The sequence below is a fragment of the Salvelinus namaycush genome, chromosome 10 (assembly GCF_016432855.1).
Source record: "Salvelinus namaycush isolate Seneca chromosome 10, SaNama_1.0, whole genome shotgun sequence".
In the NCBI taxonomy this organism is placed as follows: Eukaryota; Metazoa; Chordata; class Actinopteri; order Salmoniformes; family Salmonidae; genus Salvelinus; species Salvelinus namaycush.
The window spans coordinates 20,212,153-20,233,036 of NC_052316.1; the positions used below are offsets into that span (position 1 = coordinate 20,212,153).

General features: G+C 42.7%; 1 protein-coding gene across 2 annotated transcripts in view; it reads left to right on the top strand.

Annotated features, from left to right (window-relative positions):
• Positions 1–20,884, top strand: part of LOC120054830 (nuclear factor 1 C-type-like) — a 109,479-nt gene that overhangs the window by 16,274 nt on the left and 72,321 nt on the right. For both annotated transcript variants that reach the window (XM_039002482.1, XM_039002483.1), the window contains exon 2: positions 15,045–15,576. In XM_039002482.1, coding sequence (XP_038858410.1) covers positions 15,045–15,576 — 532 coding nt within the window. The remainder of the gene's footprint in view (positions 1–15,044; positions 15,577–20,884) is intronic.

The window sequence follows — 20,884 nt, forward strand, 5'->3', positions numbered from 1 at the left end:
GTGTTTCTACTGCTCCAGAGTCCAATGGCGGTGAGCTTTACATCACTCCAGTCGACACTTGGCATTGCGTATGGTGATCTTTGGCTTGTGTGTGGCTGTTCGGCCCTGGAAACCCATTTCATGAAGCTCCCAACAAACAGTTATTGTGCTGACGTTGCTTCCAGAGGCAGTTTGGAACTCGGTGAGTGTTGCAACCGAGGACAGACGATTTTTACACGCTACGCACTTCAGCACTCGGAGGTCCCATTCTGTGAGCTTGTGTGGACTACCACTTCGCGGCTGAGCCTTTGTTGCCGCTAGATGTTTCCATTTCACAATAACAGCACTTACATTTGACTGAGGCAGCTCTAGCAGGGCAAAGATGACTTGTTGGAAAGATGGCATCCTATGACGGTGCCACGTTGAAAGTCACTGAGCTCTTCAGTAAGACCATTCTACTCCCAATGTTTGTCAATGGAGATTGCATGTCGATTTTATACACCTGTCAGCAACGGGTGTGGCTGAAAGAGCCGTATCCACTAATTTGAAGGGGTGGCCACATACATTTGTGTATATATTGTATCTAAAGGTGTGTTTTTCCTGAGCACACTGCACATGTATCTGTGTGAGTACAGTATGTGTTGAAGAACCCTATCAACCCTATCTCTGGGTCACTGGAGCTAATGGGGTCTGCTGCTGTCATGTTCACGTGTGGAGGCATAACGTGTCCACATGCCTGCAGTCACAGTGTCTGCTCTACATGGGCCCTCTATGATATTTATTGATGGGCCGTGGCGCATTGGAATTTTCAGTCTTGCCACCGGCTGTTATATGAAGTCGGTTACAATGTTTTTTTTTAGCTAGGCCTTCTTTGTGTGTCTGTAGGTTCATTGGGTTTGTGGTTTCTGATATCTACTGCAAGGGAAAGACCAGGATAACATCTGAATCAAGTGCCATAAAACCAATTTTATATGTGTCCAACTGTAACAAACTGGAACTATGAATGGAAATGATCCAACAGCACCACTAGAAAGTTCTGTCATGATGTCATGCATATGGTTTTATATTATTACTCATTGCTTACTGAGTGAATAACAGCATCTGTGACTCAAGCCGCTCAATGGGTCCTTTAGGGGACATTTGATCCCAGTAACCGGTTGGTTAGTCCGATGCGAGTTTCGATGGATGTCGTGCGGCGCTTTTGGTGGCATCATCCTCTACGTCAGCAAAACAAAGGGGTCGATTGTTGACTTCAGGAAACATCAATGGAACTGCAGTAGAGAGAGCCAGCAGTTTTAAGTTCCTGGGCGTCCACATCACCAAGGACTTGTCATGGACTAACAACATCACCACTCTTGTCAAGAGTTCCTACTTCCTAAGGCGGCCGAAGAAATTCGGCATGCCATCCCGGTCCTCTCCAAATACTACTGCTGCACCATCGAGAGCATCCTGACCTGGTGCGGGAATGGGACCACGAGCGCAAGGCCCTCCAGCGGGTGGTAAAGATGGCCCAGTACATCACTTGGACCGTGTCCCCACCCATCCGGGGCATCTATTTGAAACAGTGCCTGAGGAAGGCCCTCAGCATCATCAAAGACCTAAGGATGAGGTCTGATACCAACAGTCTCAGAGACAGTTTCTATTTACAAGCCATCAGACTGCTGAGCACTTGAACTGGACTGACCACCTGCACTGATTCTCCACACCTTAGCACACATGCACTCTCACACACACACACACACACACACACACACACACACACACACACACACACACACAGATATACACTGATCTAAACACACACACGCTACACACAGATATACACTGATCCAAACACACACACGCTACACACAGATATACACTGATCCAAACACACACACGCTACACACAGATATACACTGATCCAAACACACACACGCTACACAAACATTCATGCTACATTACAACTAAATACTGCACAATTTAAACACTTGCCCACCAATCCCCCATTCCCCATAACACGTGTAAATATTGGACTATAAATTGTGCCTTCCTGTATTATACTGTACTTATGCTAAAAAAAATTATATTCTACTGAGCCATTTACTTTATGTTCATATTGTTATATTTTATGATTTCTTATTGTTGTGAAGGAACCTGCTAGTAACCATTTAGTTGGATGGTGTCCTGTATACCATGTGTATCCCGTACATACGACTAATAAAACTTGAAAGTTATTCATGTCAGCCGTGTCATAATGTGGAGTGGCCCCTGGCGATGCTGTCAATGTCAGTGTGCATGGCCTCAAATCGTTTTAGTCCCAAGGTCATGCCCTGGCTGACCTGGCCATTGAGTTGGGGCTTAAGCAGAGCTCAGTGTCTCGCAGGCCTGGGACTGTAGAGTCAATAGGAGTCTATGAGACGGCACATATTCTCAAGGTCTTTGATCCTATAAATCGAAGGCCCATTGTTTTGTGCTTAACAAGGTCAGAGCTCAAACCTTTTGCGCTGCTGTGAGATTCAGCAATGCATTACTGAGGACACCTGACCAATCATGTTGTTGAGAGAGAGAGAGAGAGAGAGAGAGAGAGAGAGAGAGAGAGAGAGAGAGAGAGAGAGAGAGAGAGAGAGAGAGAGAGAGAGAGAGAGAGAGAGAGAGAGAGAGAGAGAGAGAGAGAGAGAGAGAGAGAGAGAGAGAGAGAGAGAGAGAGAGAGAGAGAGAGAGAGAGAGAGAGAGAGAGAGAGAGAGAGAGAGAGAGAGAGAGAGAGAGAGAGAGAGAGAGAGAGAGAGAAACTCCCCTGTGTCATTTTCTGTTATGCTGCACCAATCAATGTAGCTAATGTATGATGTCTTTGTTTCAAAGAGCCCTACTAGCACACCTGCGATCAGAACCGGGCTGGCAGGGTTCAATGTCAGGCTGAAGCATTGGTCTTGTTCCCACGCTGGCGGCCTAACAACTTAACCGTGGTGGTGGTCTCAGCTGCAGTCTGCAGTGTCGGCGCCTCAACCTGCTTGCAGAACATGACTCAGTCTGTCAGCATGTGTGCAAACCAGGGAATTCCTAGCCTGCTCACCTCTCTCTTTCTCAGTATGAGCACGCCAGGGGAGGGTTGGAGAGGACAGATTAAAAGTAAGTTCTTTTGAAGTGAGACACTGACTGAAAAAAATGTCATATTGCATTTACAGGAAAGTAAGCTTATCAGGGGTTTCACCTTGAATCGGCAGAGTATTTTCAGCCTGAGTTCATCATTCTGGCACTGACGGAGGAGGAGCGATATGTCTGTATTGTCGCTTTAAACTGTGTCATTATGAATCTGGATTCTCTCTTTTTGAATCTTTCGTCATGACATGGGTTGCTCCAGTCATCCATGGATCTGAAACTTATGTATGGCAACGGAAATGCACAACTCCCTCCCACAAACAAACATAAATATCACTGATTGTCATGACTGAAATATAAACTGAAATAGCCTATACATTTGTATTCAATCCCAATGTCACAGTTTACAGGAATACTGAAACGGTTAAGGTCAAATAAAATTGTATTTGTCACATGCGCCGAATACAACAGCTGTAGACTTTACAGTGAAATGCTTACTTACAAGCCCTTAACCAACAATGCAGTTTTAAGAAAAGTAACCGAAAATAAATAAGAAAAAAAAGTAACAAATAATTAAAAAGCAGCAGTAACATAACAGTAGCGAGGCTATATACAGGCGGTACCGGTACAGAGTCAATGTGCGGGGGTTACCGGTTAGTCGAGGTAATTGAGGTAATATGTACATGTAGGTAGTATAATAGATAATTAACAGAGAGTAGCAGCAGCGTAAAAGGGGGAGCAATGCAAATAGTCTGGGTTAGAGGTCGACAGATTATGATTTTTCAACGTCTATACCGATACTGATTATTGGAGGACCAAAAAAAGCCGATACTGATTAATCGGCCGATTTTTATATATTTATTTGTAATAATGACAATTACAACAATACTGAATGAACAATGAACATTTTTATTTTAACTTAATACATAAATAATATCAATTTAGTCTCAAATGAATAATGAAACATGTTCAATTTGGTTTAAATAATGCAAAAACAAAGTGTTGGAGAAGAAAGTAAAAGTGCAATATGTGCCATGTAAGAAAGCTAACATTTAAGTTCCTTGCTCCGAACATGAGAACATATGAAAGCAGGTGGTTCATTTTAACATGCGTCTTCAATATTCCCAGGTAAGAAGTTTTAGGTTGTAGTTATTATAGGACTATTTCTCTCTATATAATTTGTATTTCATATACCTTTTGACTATTGGATGTTCTTATAGGCACTTTAGTATTGCCAGCCTAATCTCGGGAGATGATCGGCTTGAAGTCATAAACAGCGCTGTGTTTCAAGCATTATGAAGAGCTGCTGGCAAATGCAGGAAAGTGCTGTTTGAATGAATGCTTACGAGCCTGCTGCAGCCTACCACCACTCAGTCAGACTGCTATATCAAATCAGATTTAATTATAATATAATAAACACACAGAAATACGAGCCTTAGGTCATTATTATGGTTAAATCCAGAAACGATCATTTCGAAAACAGAACGTTTATTCTTTCAGTGAAATCCGGAACTGTTCTGTATTTTATCGAACGGGTGGCATTCCTAAGTCTAAATATTGCTGTTACATTGCACAACCTTCAATGTTATGTCAAGAAATGGTCTTCACACAGTTCGCAACGAGCCAGGCGGCCCAAACTGCTGCATATACCCTGACTCTGCTTGCACAGAATGCAAGAGAGGTGACACAATTTCCCTAGTTAATATTGCCTGCTAACATACATTTATTTTAACTAAATATGCAGGTTTAAATAAATATACTTGTGTATTGATTTTAAGAAAGGCATTGATGTTTATGGTTAGGTACATTGGTGCAACGACAGTGCTTTTTACGCGAATGCGCTTGTTAAATCATCACCCGTTTGGCGAAGTAGGCTGTAATTCGATGATAAATTAACAGGCACCGCATTGATTATTTGCAACGCAGGACAAGTTAGTTGAACTAGTAATATCATCAACCATGTGTAGTTAACTAGTGATTATGTTAAGATTGATTGTTTTTTATAAGATAAGTTTAATGCTAGCTAGCAACTTACCTTGGCTCATTAATGCACTCGTGTAACAGGTGGTCAGCCTGCCACGCAGTCTCCTTGTGGAGAGCAATGTAATCGGCGTCCAAAAATGCTGATTACCGATTGTTATGAAAACTTGAAATCGGCCCTAATTAATCGGCCATCCTCTAGTCTGGGTAGCCTTAAGATGAGCTGTTCAGGAGTCTTATGGCTTGGGGGTAGAAGCTGTTAAGAAGTCTTTTGGACCTAGACTTGACGCTCAGGAACCGCTTGCCGTGCGGTAGCAGAGAGAACAGTCTGTGACTAGGGTGGCTGGAGTCTTTGACAATTTTTAGGGCCTTCTTCTGACACTGCCTGGTATAAAGGTCCTGGATGGCAGGAAGCTTGGCCCCAGGGATGTACTGGCCCGTACGCACTACCCTCTGTAGTACCTTGCGGTCGGAGGCTGAGCGGTTGCCATACCAGGCAGTGATGCAACCAGTCAGGATGCTCTCGACGGTGCAGCTGTAGAACTTTTTAAGGATCTGAGGACACATGCCAAATCTTTTCAGTCTCCTGAGGGGGAATAGGCTTTGTCGTGCCCTCTTCACACCTGTCTTGGTGTGTTTGGACCATGATAGTTTGTTGGTGATGTGGACACCAAGGAACTTGAAGCTCTCAACCTGCACCACTACAGCCCCGTCGATGAGAATGGGGGCGTGCTCGGTCCTCCTTTTCCTGTTGCTGTGATTTCTTGAACGGTTCAGGAATCTTGTTATTTCTTGCAATTAGAAAACCTCCCTCCATCACTCCCACGCTCCTAAATTATGCTTTTTAACATTGAAAGGACTTTCTTTGATGTTGAGGCAATACTACATTATCAGTTACTCTCTCAGGATGTCTGTTACTGAACAGTCCTTTGCCAAGCCTAGAGAGCCAGACGCCCACATGTTCAACCATCCTATATACACAGAGACATGGATGGTCATTACTTGCAGTCTCTTTTCCCATGTTAGGGGCTCTCTTGGGATGTGTTGAAGGCACACAGATGCCCCCTGTGGCTCCTTTATCTCTGACATAAGGCTGTCTCAAAGCAGCTCAGACGCACAATTGCTTGTGCTGCTTGAACCCAAAGCAGAGGCAGGGAATAGATCCGTCAACATAAAGCAACTTATTGTTAATGGCATGCAGTGGAGTTAATTGTTTATTTGCCACTTCTTTACAATTAATAGCAGAGAATTATGCACCCTCACTACTCACACTGAGACTGATTTAATGTTGTTTTCTCATTCAGTCTTTTCTAAGAAGAAGAAGTGCCATGGACAATGGCCCTTTGTATCAATCCAGGGGATAAGAATGAACATTATCCGTTGGGTGATCTGTTCATCAACACTAATAAACAACTTTGAAGAGGAAATTGCAGATGGGTTTTCCCCAGTATTGAACTGTGTCGTATTAAGATGTGAATGTGGCAAAACTCGTACCGACACATCACAAAACATCGTTTGTTAGATCATCATTTCAAAGGTCAGGGGGTTTCCTTTCAGTTGACGGAGCACCTCCATAGTTGTCAGCCTCCACGAGGGAGATCGACAGAGCCGGCACAAGGAGCTAACCCAAATATTGCAGTGAGTCTTCCCTCTGTAGCTTGCTGCCTCTGAGTGTCCCCCCGCCTCACTATTGTCATTGTGCGTGGCTGAGGGCTGACTCAGCAATTGTGCAGCGACTAGGCAGGATGACTCACTGCTGGAAGTCAACTACATGTCCCCTTTGACCCACTTAACATGCACAGCCCTACCTTCCAAGGCCCTGCTGGAAACACGCCAACACACTTTCCCTAACTAGCTCTGTTATTAGTCAGTAATGGAGCCAACCGTTATTGACATTCAGAATCACACAGGCACATTCCTGTAATAGAGAAGTGTGAGAGTGGTGCACTCTTGGGGTTATGATTGTTGGTTTGTTCTTGAGGGGAATGATATCGTTTAACATCATAATAAGGAATGCCTCTGAAACTAGTGGAATTGAGTTTATGGTCTGGAGGAGACAGACATTGCAGACACTTTCGTGAATGGTCAGTGTCTAGCCAGTCACACCCTCGTCACTTTCTTTCTAAATCTGGTTCCCTTCTCTGCAGTATTGTGCCTCTTTGTAGGTGGAGTTGGCCGGAAGTGTGGTTGGAAGGCCTTTTTGGTACTAGCAGAGAGCATTTTTCAGATTGTTGGCAACAGGCTATTTTAGTATTCTACTACCATTCGCATTGAAACGAGAGAGAGAAAAGGGGAGGGAGGGGCAGAGAGAGAGATTTTGTTCAATTTTAATCCAGAGCCTCTGGCGATTGGTGCAGTTACAGTGCAGGATGGTGTGGGGAGGGAGGGATTATTGTCATGAAAGCTTAGAAAGGCATAAATTCAGAGTTTAATAACTTCTCCATGGCACTTGCCTGGATAAAGAGAATATGAAGAAAAAAAATCTCTTCAGTTTAAGTTGATGTCATAATATCGTACCTACAATATTCACAATGCAAAATAGAATAAGGCTATACCAACCTTCCTTATGGCAGAGTTGGTAGATTCTGTAGAAGTCATTTGGAAGCTCCACCACTTAGATTTATTTTGTTAACTGTAAGAACACTTTTTCTCCTCTCTGTGTATGCTTGGGTCGGGACACGTGCATCTGACCACAACTCCACCATTCTCTCATCTGCTAGAAAGACCAAACGCCTCCCAATTCCTCTCTCATTGAAAAAAGATTGGCAAATAAATTACATTTTCTGTTTAAGACAAAATAAAAAATGGTATCCGAGCAACGAGCAGGAATAAAAGCACATCTCCCTGGGCTCTGCAATAACAAAATTATTCAATTACTGCATAAATACAGCTGTTAAGGCCATGCCTTTCCTCTGTGTCTTTCCTCTCTGTGTGCAGGGGCCTAGACTAAAGTTATTTCTGGCCACTCTGACTCCAGTAGCCACCAGTATATCCCTTTAAAAAAAACATGTAAAATGTTCATTTTCACATCGGGCTGGGCGATATGGCCTAAAACTCATATCTCTATTTTTTTCGAACTTATGGGCGATTCACAATATATATCTAGATTTAAAAAATAATGTTTTCTCTAAATAAACGTTGTACAATTAAAGGTCAAATACACTGGATTTAAAATAGTCAGCAATAATATAATGAATTTAGAGCTTGTGTAATTAAACCTAGGCGGAATATAGGCCTTCCACAACCATAAGACTCACTAATAATGTAATGTAAATTATACCTAGGCTGAATTTATGCCTTCCACCATCCCAACCGTGAAGCACGGGGGTGGCGGCATCATGTTGTGGGGGTGCTTTGCTGCAGGAGGGTCTGGTGCACTTCGCAAAATAGATGGCATCATGAGGCCGGAAAATTATGCAACATCTCAAGACATCAGTCAGGAAGTTAAAGCTTGTTCGCAAATGGGTCTTCCAAATGAACAATGACCCCAAGCATACTTCCAAAGTCGTGGCAAAATGGCTTAAGGACAACAAAGTCAAGGTATTGGAGTGGCCATCACAAAGCCCTGACCTCAATCCCATAGAAAAGTTGAGGGTAGAACTGAACAAGCGTGTGCGAGCAAGGAGGCCTACAAACCTGACTCAGTTACACCAGCTCTGTCAGGAGGAATGGGCCAAAATTCACCCAACTTATTGTGGGAAGCTTGTGGAAGGCTACCTGAAATGTTTGACCCAAGTTAAACAATTTAAAGGCAATGCTACCAAATACTAATTGAGTGTATGCAAACTTCTGACCCACTGGGAATGTGATGAAAGAAATAAAAGCTGAAATAAATAATTCTCTCTACTATTATTCTGACATTTCACATTCTTAAAATAAAGTGGTGATCCTAGCTGACCTAACACAGGGAATTTTTACTTGGATTAAATGTCAGGAATTGTGAAAAACTGAGTTTAAATGTATTTGGCTAAAGTGTATGTAAACTTCCGACTTCAACTGTAAGTATTCAGACCCTTTGCCATGAGACTCGAAATTGAGCTCCGGTGCATCCTGTTTCCATTGATCATCCTTGAGATGTTTCTACAACTTGATTGGAGTCCACCTGTGGTAAATTCAATTGATTGGACATGATTTGGAAAGGCACACACCTGTCTATATAAGGTCCCACAGTTGACAGTGCATGTGAGAGCAAGAACCAAGGCATAAGGTTGAAAGAATTGTCCGTAGAGCTCCGAGACAGGATTGTGTCGAGGCACAGATCTGGGGATGGGTACCAAAACATTTCTGCAGCATTGAAGGTCCCCAAGAACACAGTGGCCTCCATCATTCTTAAATGGAAGAAGTTTGTAACCACCAAGACTCTTCCTAGAGCTGGCCGCATGGCCAAACTGAGCAATCGGGGGAGAAGGGCCTTGGTCAGGGAGGTGACCAAGAACCCGATGGTCACTCTGGCAGAGCTCCAGCGTTCTTCTGGCACATGACAGGCTGCTTGGAGTTTGGCAAAAGGCACCTAAAGAACTCTCAGACCATGAGACACAAGATTCTCTGGTCTGATGAAACCAAGATTGAACTCTTTGGCCTGAGTGCCAAGCGTCATGTCTTGAGAGAACCTGGCAGCATCCCTACGGTAAAGCATGGTGGTGGGAGCATCATGCTGTGGGTATGTTTTTCAGCGACAGGGACTGGGAGACTAGTCAGGATCAAGGCAAAGATAAATAGAGCAAAGTACAGAGAGATCCTTGATGAAAATCTGCTCCAGAGCGCTCAGGACCTCAGACTGGGGTGAAGGTTCACCTTCAAACAGGACAATGACCCTAAGCACACAGCCAAGACAATGCAGGAGTGGCTTCGGGACAAGTCTCTGAATTTCCTAGAGTGGCCCAGCCAGAGCCTGGATTTGAACCCGATCTAACATCTCTGTAGAGACCTGAAAATAGCTGCGCAGCGACGCTCCCCATCCAACCTGACAGAGCTTGAGAGGATCTGCAGAGAAGAATGGGAGAAACTCCCCAAATAAAGTTGTCAAGCTTGTAGCGTCATACCTAAGAAGACTCGAGGATTATTCGCTGCCAAAGGTATTTCAACAATGTACTGAGTAAAGGGTCTGAATACTTATGTGAATGTGATATTTTTTTTAATGTACATTTGCAAACATTTCAAAAAATCTGTTTTTGCTTTGTCATTACAATGTATTGTGTATAGATTGATGAGGGGGAAAAAAATATTTAATCAATTTTAGAAGAAGGCTGTAACGTAACAAAATGTGGAAAAAGTCAAAGGGTCTGAATAATTTCAGAATGCACTGTATGTGTATATATATGTGTGTATTTATGGTTATGTATGTATAGATTTTTTCTGCTCCAGGGATATAATTATTGTTTGGATAACCTTATTTACTATTATTATAGATTTTTATCAAATAATGTTTCACTCTTTATGCAATGCGAACTGCAGAGAACACCAGAAGAAGAATGATCAATTAATTATCACAGTTAATTATTGTAATATTTTGTTGTGTCAATTAATCCCATAAGGGATGGGTTGCCAAGTGGCGATTTGACACAAAAATAAAATGTAATTCATTCATACAGAATAATACTCTGAAACCAGGTTGAATTGTCGTACCCCATCCTAACTCCAAATATTAGCTTGTTTTCTCCAATGTTTGTAAACAAAGCGTAAACAGCAACTGTATATCCTAAAAACATGGTTAAAACTATAATTTTGATATCGTGGTTAGTCAGTCCTTGCATCCATAGCATAGTCTATGGATTTGATAGTGGTTGAGTGCTGGCAACAATTTAATTATGTTTTTTGTGGTTGCATTTCTCAAGCCCCATCCCTCAGCTTTTTACTGAAACTGTGGCGGGGAGGTCACTTTGTTGATGTTTTAATCAAGGATTGCTGCTTTAAACACCTTTTAAAAGAGTAATAGTGTTATAATATGGTGCGATCCTCTAGTGAGTGAGTTACTTTTGCGCCATTATCAAGCAAGCTTCAGAAGTCGAGAACAAAATTCTCATTATTGCAAACAAAAATGATGATATTGAAAGCAAAACATAAACCCAAAAGTATTGATTGCAAGACGAAATATTACAAGGAAATCATTTCAAAATGCGAGAAGAAATTAATTGTAAATGGATGCCAAAAAATTGTTTTCAGTGAAATAAATATTATGTTACGCTGGCCTTTGTTTTGGATGCCTTTTTTTGCAGTTGCAAGTTTGGCAGGTTCATTCCAGCAACATATCACCCTGCATCCCACTGCTGGATTGCCTATGAAGCTAAGCAGGGTTGGTCCTGGTCTGTCCCTGGATGGGAAACCAGATGTAGCTGGAAGTGGTAAAAAATAAACATGGGAAAAATAAATGTCACATGAAAAGTTAACATGTGAAACTTCACATGTCTGAAAACCTTGTGTCTGCTTCTTGGGGGGGGGGGGATCATAAAATAAATAGACATTCACGTGGAATTTTTCGGATGTGATTTGTTCACACGTGTCTGAAAACCAAGTGTTTTTTGTTGTAAGGGATACCATTGAGTGGCCAGACTGAGCTAGGTGCACAGAGCAGATCTCTCAGCAGGCCTCTGCGCTGAGCTGCCTTCAGACCCAGGCTCTGATCAGAGATCTGCAGTCTGTTTGCAATAGGGAACTCATTCATCACTTCTGTTTATCAATAACATTCTCATCGTCAGAGCGTAAACAGATCTAAAGTCGAGGCAACCTTTTGATTTTGATTGTAGGAAAATCAGAGCATTCCATTGGAGCAGGTCCAGGCCTAATATGGAAAGGCAAGAGGAGAGCGAGGGCCTGCTTCTCAACTCCTTCCCTCTGCGCAGCTTTTTCATCCTCGTGTTACTGTAGTAAACACGCCTTAAGGCAGCACTTGTTTTGCGGCTAGGTTAATGGGTACATTTCAATGAAGGCGTCTGTTTGGTCTCAGACCTCTATTCACCTGTGTATTGGGGTGGGGTTGGGCTGAAGAGACGCTGGAGCACAGGTGAAAGAGGGACAGGTTTGTGTGGCTAGAGACTACCATTAGGGGCCTGTAAAAGTCTGGTTTGCACAGATGGAGGCTATAGCTAGGGGGTATGTGGATGGAAAGAGCTAAGAAAACATAAGAACATCATAAAAGTGGAGGCAGGGATAAGTGGAAAAGAGCGACCTACCCTAAAGATCAGAAATGCACCCCTTTAACTCCAGTTAACATGTTTGGAGTTCACTCTAAACATCTTGGGAATATTTCAAAAATATGAACTAACCTCAGTGAAATCCTAATTAGTGTTTACTTTTGCCGCAGGAGTGGTTGGTGGAGATTCCAGCTCAATGTGTTTAATGAGAGCAATTTTACATGGGCCAGGGAGGAGAACATCCATGGTTAGGAGTCTTGTATGTCTGGGCTAGACTGTTAAATAAGCCCCCAATTGAGAAGTATAGCACACATTGAAAATGGATTTGGCCTTGGCCTCAAACTGTTACAATATCTTCAGGCTTTTCCCTATAAACGTTTTGTGGTGTTATCATTTGGCTAAAACACATGATTTATGAATGCCTGAAATGGAAGCTAACTTCTCTTCATTTTGACAGGAGAGATGCAGCTCTACTTTAAACGTTCAGTTCAAAACCCAAACGTTATGTCGATGTTAGATAGATGTACTGAGAGATTGTTGTACCCGTGGCAGTGTTGAATTGCCTTCTCTTTTTGGAAATTCATAAAGGCCTCATCAGATTGTCTGTCTTGTTTCCAGGCCTCTGGTTTCTATCAGGAGAGTTTCTCTTTGTTAGCTTTGGAACGTAACTCTATCACTTCTCCATGATCCCTCTTCCGCCCCTGATTGTAGATGTGTGTATGTGTGCTTTGCATTCAACAAGCCAAGACAAGGGACTCTGAACCCCGGAATTACAGCTGACTGTTTTCTTTGAACCCTGTTCAGATATAAAGTTGACATAAGCGGACATGAAAACACAATTTGCCCTGCTGTTAGTTTAAAATAGAAGGTATAAGTCTGGCTTCCTCTTCTCAGTGGAGTCACTGCTTTCAATATATTGGTTTTTACAACTGTCCCGAAACGGAATACAATGAAGCCAGACTGAATAAACCTTGAATGAAGGATGTCACCACAGATGTTTTAATGCGATTACATTTTTTTTTTTTTTAAAGCATAAACCTTATCATACAGAATGCCCTCAAGGACATGATGCATATTTTATTTAATACAAACAGTAGTGTTACTTTTCAAGAACAAAGGAAAGAATACATTGGCCATCCCAGATGAAATGAAACATCAGTGTGGGAGGGATGGGTTTTTTAAAGATTTATCTGAAACCGATGTCGTCTGCTTGGAGCAGGCAGCCATGGTTGAGACAGCTGGAAGCATTTAAAATGTTGTGCTGCTGAGAGCAGTGCTGCAGACTGTTTATTGCATGAGATCTGCAGAGTGCCACAGTCATGTCCAATTACACTCCCTGGGCCGGCTCCTAGGGCCTGTATTGGCTCTCTGGAGCACCTTCACACTCCACTCTGCTCCAACCTCTGTGTGTGGACACCAAGCAGCCCATAGAGACTCCATTAATCAACATATTAACCCTTTGAGGAAAGAGATTCCAGAATGTTCTATTTGGAATTGTACAGTTTTATGAAAGAGATGATGATCACTGAATAGTTGATATTGTAACATTTGTATTCCACAAAGGGTTAAACCTCTTAGACACCAGGACAAACATACTAAGCCAAAAGGGCAGCAGGGCAAATGGCTTGTACCAATTTGAACACTATACTCGCAATACATCTTTAACTCTGCTTATATGTGCAAGTTTCATTTGATTATATTTGGATGGATGATCTCTTTGCACGCAGTCACTCAAAATTCATTGGCCTCCATGTGCAAAGTACAAACACATACATATGCATGCATTTATAGCCTTTGTGCTCACAAACAACTATGTTCTCACAAACAAATACATTGTTTGGCTCAACCTGCATACGTGCAAACACATACACGCAGGCACCGTGCCTATATTTAATACCATATAGTTTTGCATATTATACAGTACCAGTCAAAAGTTTAGACACTTACTCATTCCAGGTTTTTTCTTTATTTTTACTATTTCCTACATTGTAGAATAGTAGTGAAGACATCACAACTATGATATAACATGGAATCATGTAGTAACCAAAAAAGTGTTAAACAAATAAAAATATATTTATAATTTCAACTCTGAACAGTTGATGTTGAGATGTGTCTGTTACTTGAACTCTGTGAAGCATTTATTTGGGCTGCAATCTGAGGCTGGTAACTCTAATGAACTTATCCTCTGCAGCAGAGGTAACTCTGGGTCTTCCTTTCCTGTGGCAGTCCTCATGAGAGCCAGCTTCATCATTGCGCTTGATGGTTTTTGCGACTGCACTTGAAGAAACGTTCAAAGTTCTTGAAAATTTCCGGATTGACTGATCTACTTTGAAGAATCTAAAAGAGTTTTTGATTTGTTTAAAACTTTTTTTTGGTTACTACATGATTCCATATGTGTTAGTTAATAGTTTTGATGTCTTCACTATTATTCTACAATGTAGAAAATAGTCCAAATAAAGAAAAACCCTGGAATTACTAGGTGGGGGCAGGCTGGTGTATATGGGCTTTTTGCTCTGTGGAAATATGGAAGTAATTAGAGATACCAAGAGGATATTGCTGAACGGTTGTGTTCTAAACAGCAAAGCAACTGGCTTGTGAGGTTCCCCAAAGGCACGCAGATGTATATTTTGGTTGTTGAAAATCGGACCACAAAGAAGGAAAACAATCAACAAAGCATAATTGAATAAATGATTAGTGTTGGTGGTGGTGTTTCACTGAGCATGGAGACAAAGAACCACTATAGTTAAACTTGTATTTTATTTACGCTCATTTGTTCCATACACACGTACTGTAGATGCTGTTTACGGTTACGGTTCATACAGCATGGTCTTTTCTGGTGCAGTAGTACTGACCCCTTCTCTTGTCTCCTTCTCCAGGATGAGTTTCATCCGTTCATCGAGGCCCTACTGCCGCATGTGCGTGCCTTTGCCTACACCTGGTTCAACCTGCAGGCGCGCAAACGCAAGTACTTCAAGAAGCACGAGAAGAGGATGACCAAGGAGGAAGAGCGGGCAGTGAAGGACGAGCTGCTGGGAGAGAAACCCGAGGTCAAGCAGAAGTGGGCATCGCGGCTGCTGGCCAAACTCCGCAAGGACATCCGGCCCGAGTGCCGCGAGGACTTTGTGCTGTCCATCACGGGGAAGAAGCCCCCCTGCTGCGTCCTTTCCAACCCTGACCAGAAGGGCAAGATGAGGAGGATCGACTGCCTGCGTCAGGCCGACAAGGTGTGGAGGCTGGACCTGGTCATGGTCATCCTGTTCAAGGGCATCCCGCTGGAGAGCACGGACGGAGAGCGCCTGGTCAAGGCTGGGCCATGCAACAACCCCATCCTCTGTGTCCAGCCACACCACATCAGCGTCTCGGTCAAGGAGTTGGACCTCTACCTGGCCTACTTCGTACAGGAGAGAGGTACGTGTACTACACTCACAAACACACACACGCGCATTCTCCCTCTTTATTGTCTTTATCAGAAGTCAGTCAACTGTTGACCATTTAGAATATATATTTCCTCCCCATACAGTAACGGCAAATAATTACTAGAATTATGACGCCTATGTGTTTTACTAGGAACAGACTATAGGTAGGAAGTATCCTTAAGCGTCAGTGACATAGGAGGAAGTCTACGTAGATGCTGAGTCATAGTGAAGACTCAGTGGATGTTCAGCCCTGTCCAGGGGTGGTGTGTAAACGCACACATCCTGCAGCAGCAGACCTAGCACCGTGCTCTGGGACCTTTTAAACATCTGTTTTACTCTGTCACAGCACTGTGCTGTAGAAGTTGGTTTGTGTGACAGTGTAAATAATTTTAAATGAACATGGGTTTCGAACACCAGCCTCGGAGATGTGTTAAAATTTACAGTGTTGAATAAAAAAGGGTGTAGCCTGGTAGTTAGCGGGGAAAGCTGGGCGCCAGCTGATGCACAGGCAGGAGGGCTGTCTCTCAGGGCTGGTGCCAGCAGACATCAGCTAGGACCACTCTGCATATCCACTGCTACATGGCTCATCCTCTGATGGGGCAGCTCTTCCCTGGCCCCTGCCGTGGGTCCCGATCAGCCTGCCAGGCCACCCCACATAACCCACAACCATTAGGATAGACACACAATGGGCCTGTGTGCCCACTATTAGGTGAATAGGCTGTTCTATTAGGTGTCATTAGTGGCAGGGAGGAGCACAGCCTGTCATTAAATAAAAGGATCATAAAAATTGAATAATCTGTGACTGTAAGCCTCTGTTACAATGAAAATATTATGGGAACAATTTGGCGTCCGTATGCAGTTAAAATAATAATTTTGCTGTTTTAAATACTGAACGCTGGGAATCAGCACTGCAGATGAAGTCCTCAGCCCCTTTGTGCGTGAGTTGACCCTAGCAGACAGACAGGGTGTGTGTGTGTCAGGATGATGGAGAGCGAGTGTGAGGGGGGGATGTGTGCGTATATATGTGTGTGTGTGTGGCATGGCCGAAATTGTGGTGTAGATATTTAAAATGCATTTCCTGCAATTCTACACAGTTTGACATTACTTATTATGCTTTTCTTGAGGGGTATTTTGAGAGCTATATGGAGGGGTATTTAGAAAAACAGTATAAGTGGAAGGATAATTGAAAGACCCCCCCCAACAACAACAAAAATTACGTGAAAAAAGCTAACTTCCTGCATTTCAACACATTTTGCCATGGTGCACAGGGAACAATTTCCAGTTTTATAATGCATTTCTACACATTTTGCCATGAGGCTGAGAGAAAATGTTGTAGTTTTAAAGTAACTGTCCAGTGAAAATCCCACTTTTAAAAGTTAATATTCTGTTAACTCATACCTAAATAATGTTGTTGACTCATCCTATACTCATATTTGTGGCCAAAGCATAAATTGAAGAAACCCCCCCCCACTTCTATCTCAAACAGACCGTTTAAAAAATGCTTGCTATTTCCTCATAGAGGATGATGTCACCTTCCTGAGGAGAATGAGCTGGCCATGCAGTCTACTCGCATTAATATTTTTAATGACCAGTATACACCATTCTGTTGTCGCCGTACGCCTACACCATTCCAACACAGAAAAGCTCATTTTTAACATACGTAATAACAATATTTTGGAAGGAAAACTATTTCACTCATATTGTAATATATTTAATAGAAATCTGGAAACACTGGACAGTTACTTTAAAGGTTGACTTGGCAAAAACACAAATAACGCCTTTAAACTGTATAGCTGATCAATGTACTGTACCATCATACCAGGTCATTAAAATAAATAATAAATAAATAAAAATTGATGAATAAGATATTTGGCTACAGAAGTCCCATTTCTTACTTCTCTACAGCAGGGATCATCAACTATATTCAGCCGCGGCCCGATGGTCATGACCATACACTTAAACATTAAGAACACCTTCCTAAGACGCTGACCACACCGCCTGCGTTGTGTGCGTGAGCATTGCAAAATAAATGTACACATACTTGTTATTCAATAATTTAATCCAAGCTGCTCGCGCGAGACAACGAGCGTCTGTGTAGCCAGGCACTAAAATAGAACCAGGTTCTATTTTTGACTCTTGATACGCTGCAAGTCCCATCTCCTCATTGGTTTTTAGGAGCATATACCCACGTGGGTGATTGAAAGATGAACTGAGGTCCACACTCCAGTCAAAGTTGGTTGCCAACCGCTATATAAAGTCCACAGAAGAAGAAGAAGACTGAAGGAGGAGAGATTACTAAAAACTAACTAGGTTTCCCCTTTTTTTCTGTGGATGAATTGTTGGAGTAGAGAACATACGATTTTGTGTGAGTCAAAATGGGTAAAAACAAAGATCCAGAAAAAAGGTCCTTGTGCATTTCATGTAAAATAACAACCCAATGTTTATATCCCAGGACAAATTAGCTAGCAGCAACTAGCTAGCTAAATGTTCATGAATGTTTCATGTGTTTCAAACTGTCCCCAAATGAATATAGCTGGTTCAGAGTTCGTTTTGATATTTCAACCTGCGTGTCCTGATCGTGTCTGGTGTGGTTGGACAAAATCAACATGTGAGAGATGGCGGCACACCCAGACGCATGAGTGTGCCCCATCTAGTCAGCATGTAATATCGAGTTGCACCCCCCCCCCCCCCCCCCTTGCCCTTAGAACAGCCTCAATTCATCAAGGCATGGACTCTACAAGATGTCGAAAGCATTCCACAGGGATACTGGCCCATGTTGACACCAAAGCTTCCCACAGTTGTGTCAAGTTGGCTAGATGTCATTTGGGTGGTGAACCATTATTGATACACGGCAAAATGTTGAGCGTGAAAAACCCGGCAGCGTTGCAGTTCTTAACACAAATCAATACCCCGTTCAAAGGCACTTCAATCTTGCCCATTCACTCTCTGACCGGGGCACACACAATACATATCTCAATTGTCTCGAGGTTTAAAAATCTTTCTTGAACCTGTCTCCTCAGATTAAAGTGGATTTAAAAAGTGACATCAATAAGGGATCATAGCTTTCACCTGGATTCACCTAGTCAGTCGATGTCATGGAAAGAGCAAATGTTTTGTACACTCAGTTTATATCTATTATGCGTGAAAATATTTTGGAACAGATTTCCAAAATGAACATAAATTTGAGCTGATTTGATGGTGTATTTTTTTAAATATATATATATATATATGTCCAACAATAAAAATATATATATATATTTTTTGCTCAGAAGACTTGGGGAGACAAATAAAACCACCCACAGGCCGCCAGTTGGGAAACCGTGCTCTACATCTTTTGTCCAAAAACAAATCCTGTGAAATTAAGTCAACACATACTGGAGGAGTTACTGGCTAACTACACATAGCTAGCTTAGCTAGTGAACTAGCTATGTTTTATCGTGGCGTGCATGACCAGTATGACACAACAAAGGCACACCCTATTTATGTTTGAAAATTGAGAAAGAGGAGGAGTTGGAACGTTTTCGTGCCCAAAGTTGACCGTTAAAGTTAATTCCCTGCAATTCTACACATTTAACCATTGCTTAATGGTTATAAAAAATAATATATCTATTTTTGGGGGGGGGGTTTAAAGAAAATATTGGGTGGGACGTATTGACATGTCCCATCCCCCGTGGCAATTTTGCCAATGGTGTGTGTGCAGTGCGGTGGCCCAGATAGGGTGACTCCAACAGTGGAGGCTGCTGAGGGGAGGACAGCTCATAGTAATGGTTGGAACAGAGCAAATGGAATGGCAGCAAACACAAAGAAACAATGTCTTTGATACCATTCCACTATTCCGCTCCAGTCAATACCACGAGCCTGTCCTCCCCAATTAAGGTGCCACCAACCTCCTGTGCTCAGCAATAGCAGCATCCCAGGGCAGGCTGTCTCCACACAGCCCCGATTCACACACAGGCCTCCCACCCCTCCCTCCCTCTGCAGCTACGGATGCTCACATTCATTACCTTCTCATGTCACCACCAGTATCATCATGCAATTGTACATACTGTACTGTACAGTACTCCCATGTACAGCCCAGGCAACCCTGTGGATGTTCCCTGCTATGCACACTGTCCTGGTGTGATTTGTGTGTGTGTGTGTGTGTGTGTGTGTGTGTGTGTGTGTGTGTGTGTGTGTGTGTGTGTTGTGTAGGCTACATTATCAATAATTGCTTTCATTTCCCTGAATACTCTTAGCCAAAATACATTTTGCTAAAGTTTTGGCGCTTGTTAGCTTAGTTTGTTTTCTTCTTAATTATTAATATCTTGGTATTTTTATTTATGATATTTTTCTACATTTCACTCTGAATATGATTGGCCTACTGTATCTGGAAAGCTGAAAGCCTTTCTGTTCTGGTCAATCTGCTGTACTCGTTTAGATTGAATAAACATGGCTGTTCCTGAGGTGAACGGAAAAAGAAAGATGGCAGAGAAAAAGAAAGGGGGGGTGGGAACCTGATAGCCGAGCTAGCACTGGAAATTGTTTCTGTCCTCAGCTGTGTGTTGCGTGTCTCCGCCACTGATCTACCTCTGGCCGGCTGGCCCCTCCCAGTAAATCCTATCACAACCCCCCCCACCCTTAGTTGACCTTCACCCTGAAACGTCTGGGTCACGGTGCTGCTCGGCCTCCCTGTCACCTGACCTGCCTAATAGCCTACAAACCCCTGGCTGTAAACACTCAGATAAGGAGCTGCAGCTTTTCACTTTCACTCAGACCAAAGAAAGAGGGAGGGAGGGAGGGAGGAAGGCTAGTGCTGAGAGAGGGAAAGGAAGGAGGCGGGAGAGGGGAGGGAGGTAACCAGTCAGCATTTGTTCTTAAAGGCACAGACCCCCCTTTCAGTTTCAAGGCTATGTTATGCTCTGCTTCCTTCATCAGAACTCTGTCCCCCTCCTCCCTGCTCTCATCTCTGAGTTGGACAGAGTGAGCAGTGTTAAGCCATCAAACAGCAACACCAGCTGGGCTTTGTGTTGGTCCCTTCTCATAGCCTGTGTTTTGGTATCTTAACTAATTGAACAGAGTGCAGTACTCCTAAATGCATTGGATGCGAAGGACAATGCTGGGTTAAAATTTGTTGTTTGAGTTAAGTTTTTATTACAGAACGGAAAAAAAATATTACCCAATGCAACTGTGCCAGCTCTTTGAACACGTTCAACTTATATTGTGTCATTCGGGATTTTCCAGATCTCGTGTTCAAATACTTTTTGTTAAACTCAATGTGGCATAAAAGTTGTCATAATAGATGGTACGGTGGTTTAACCAAT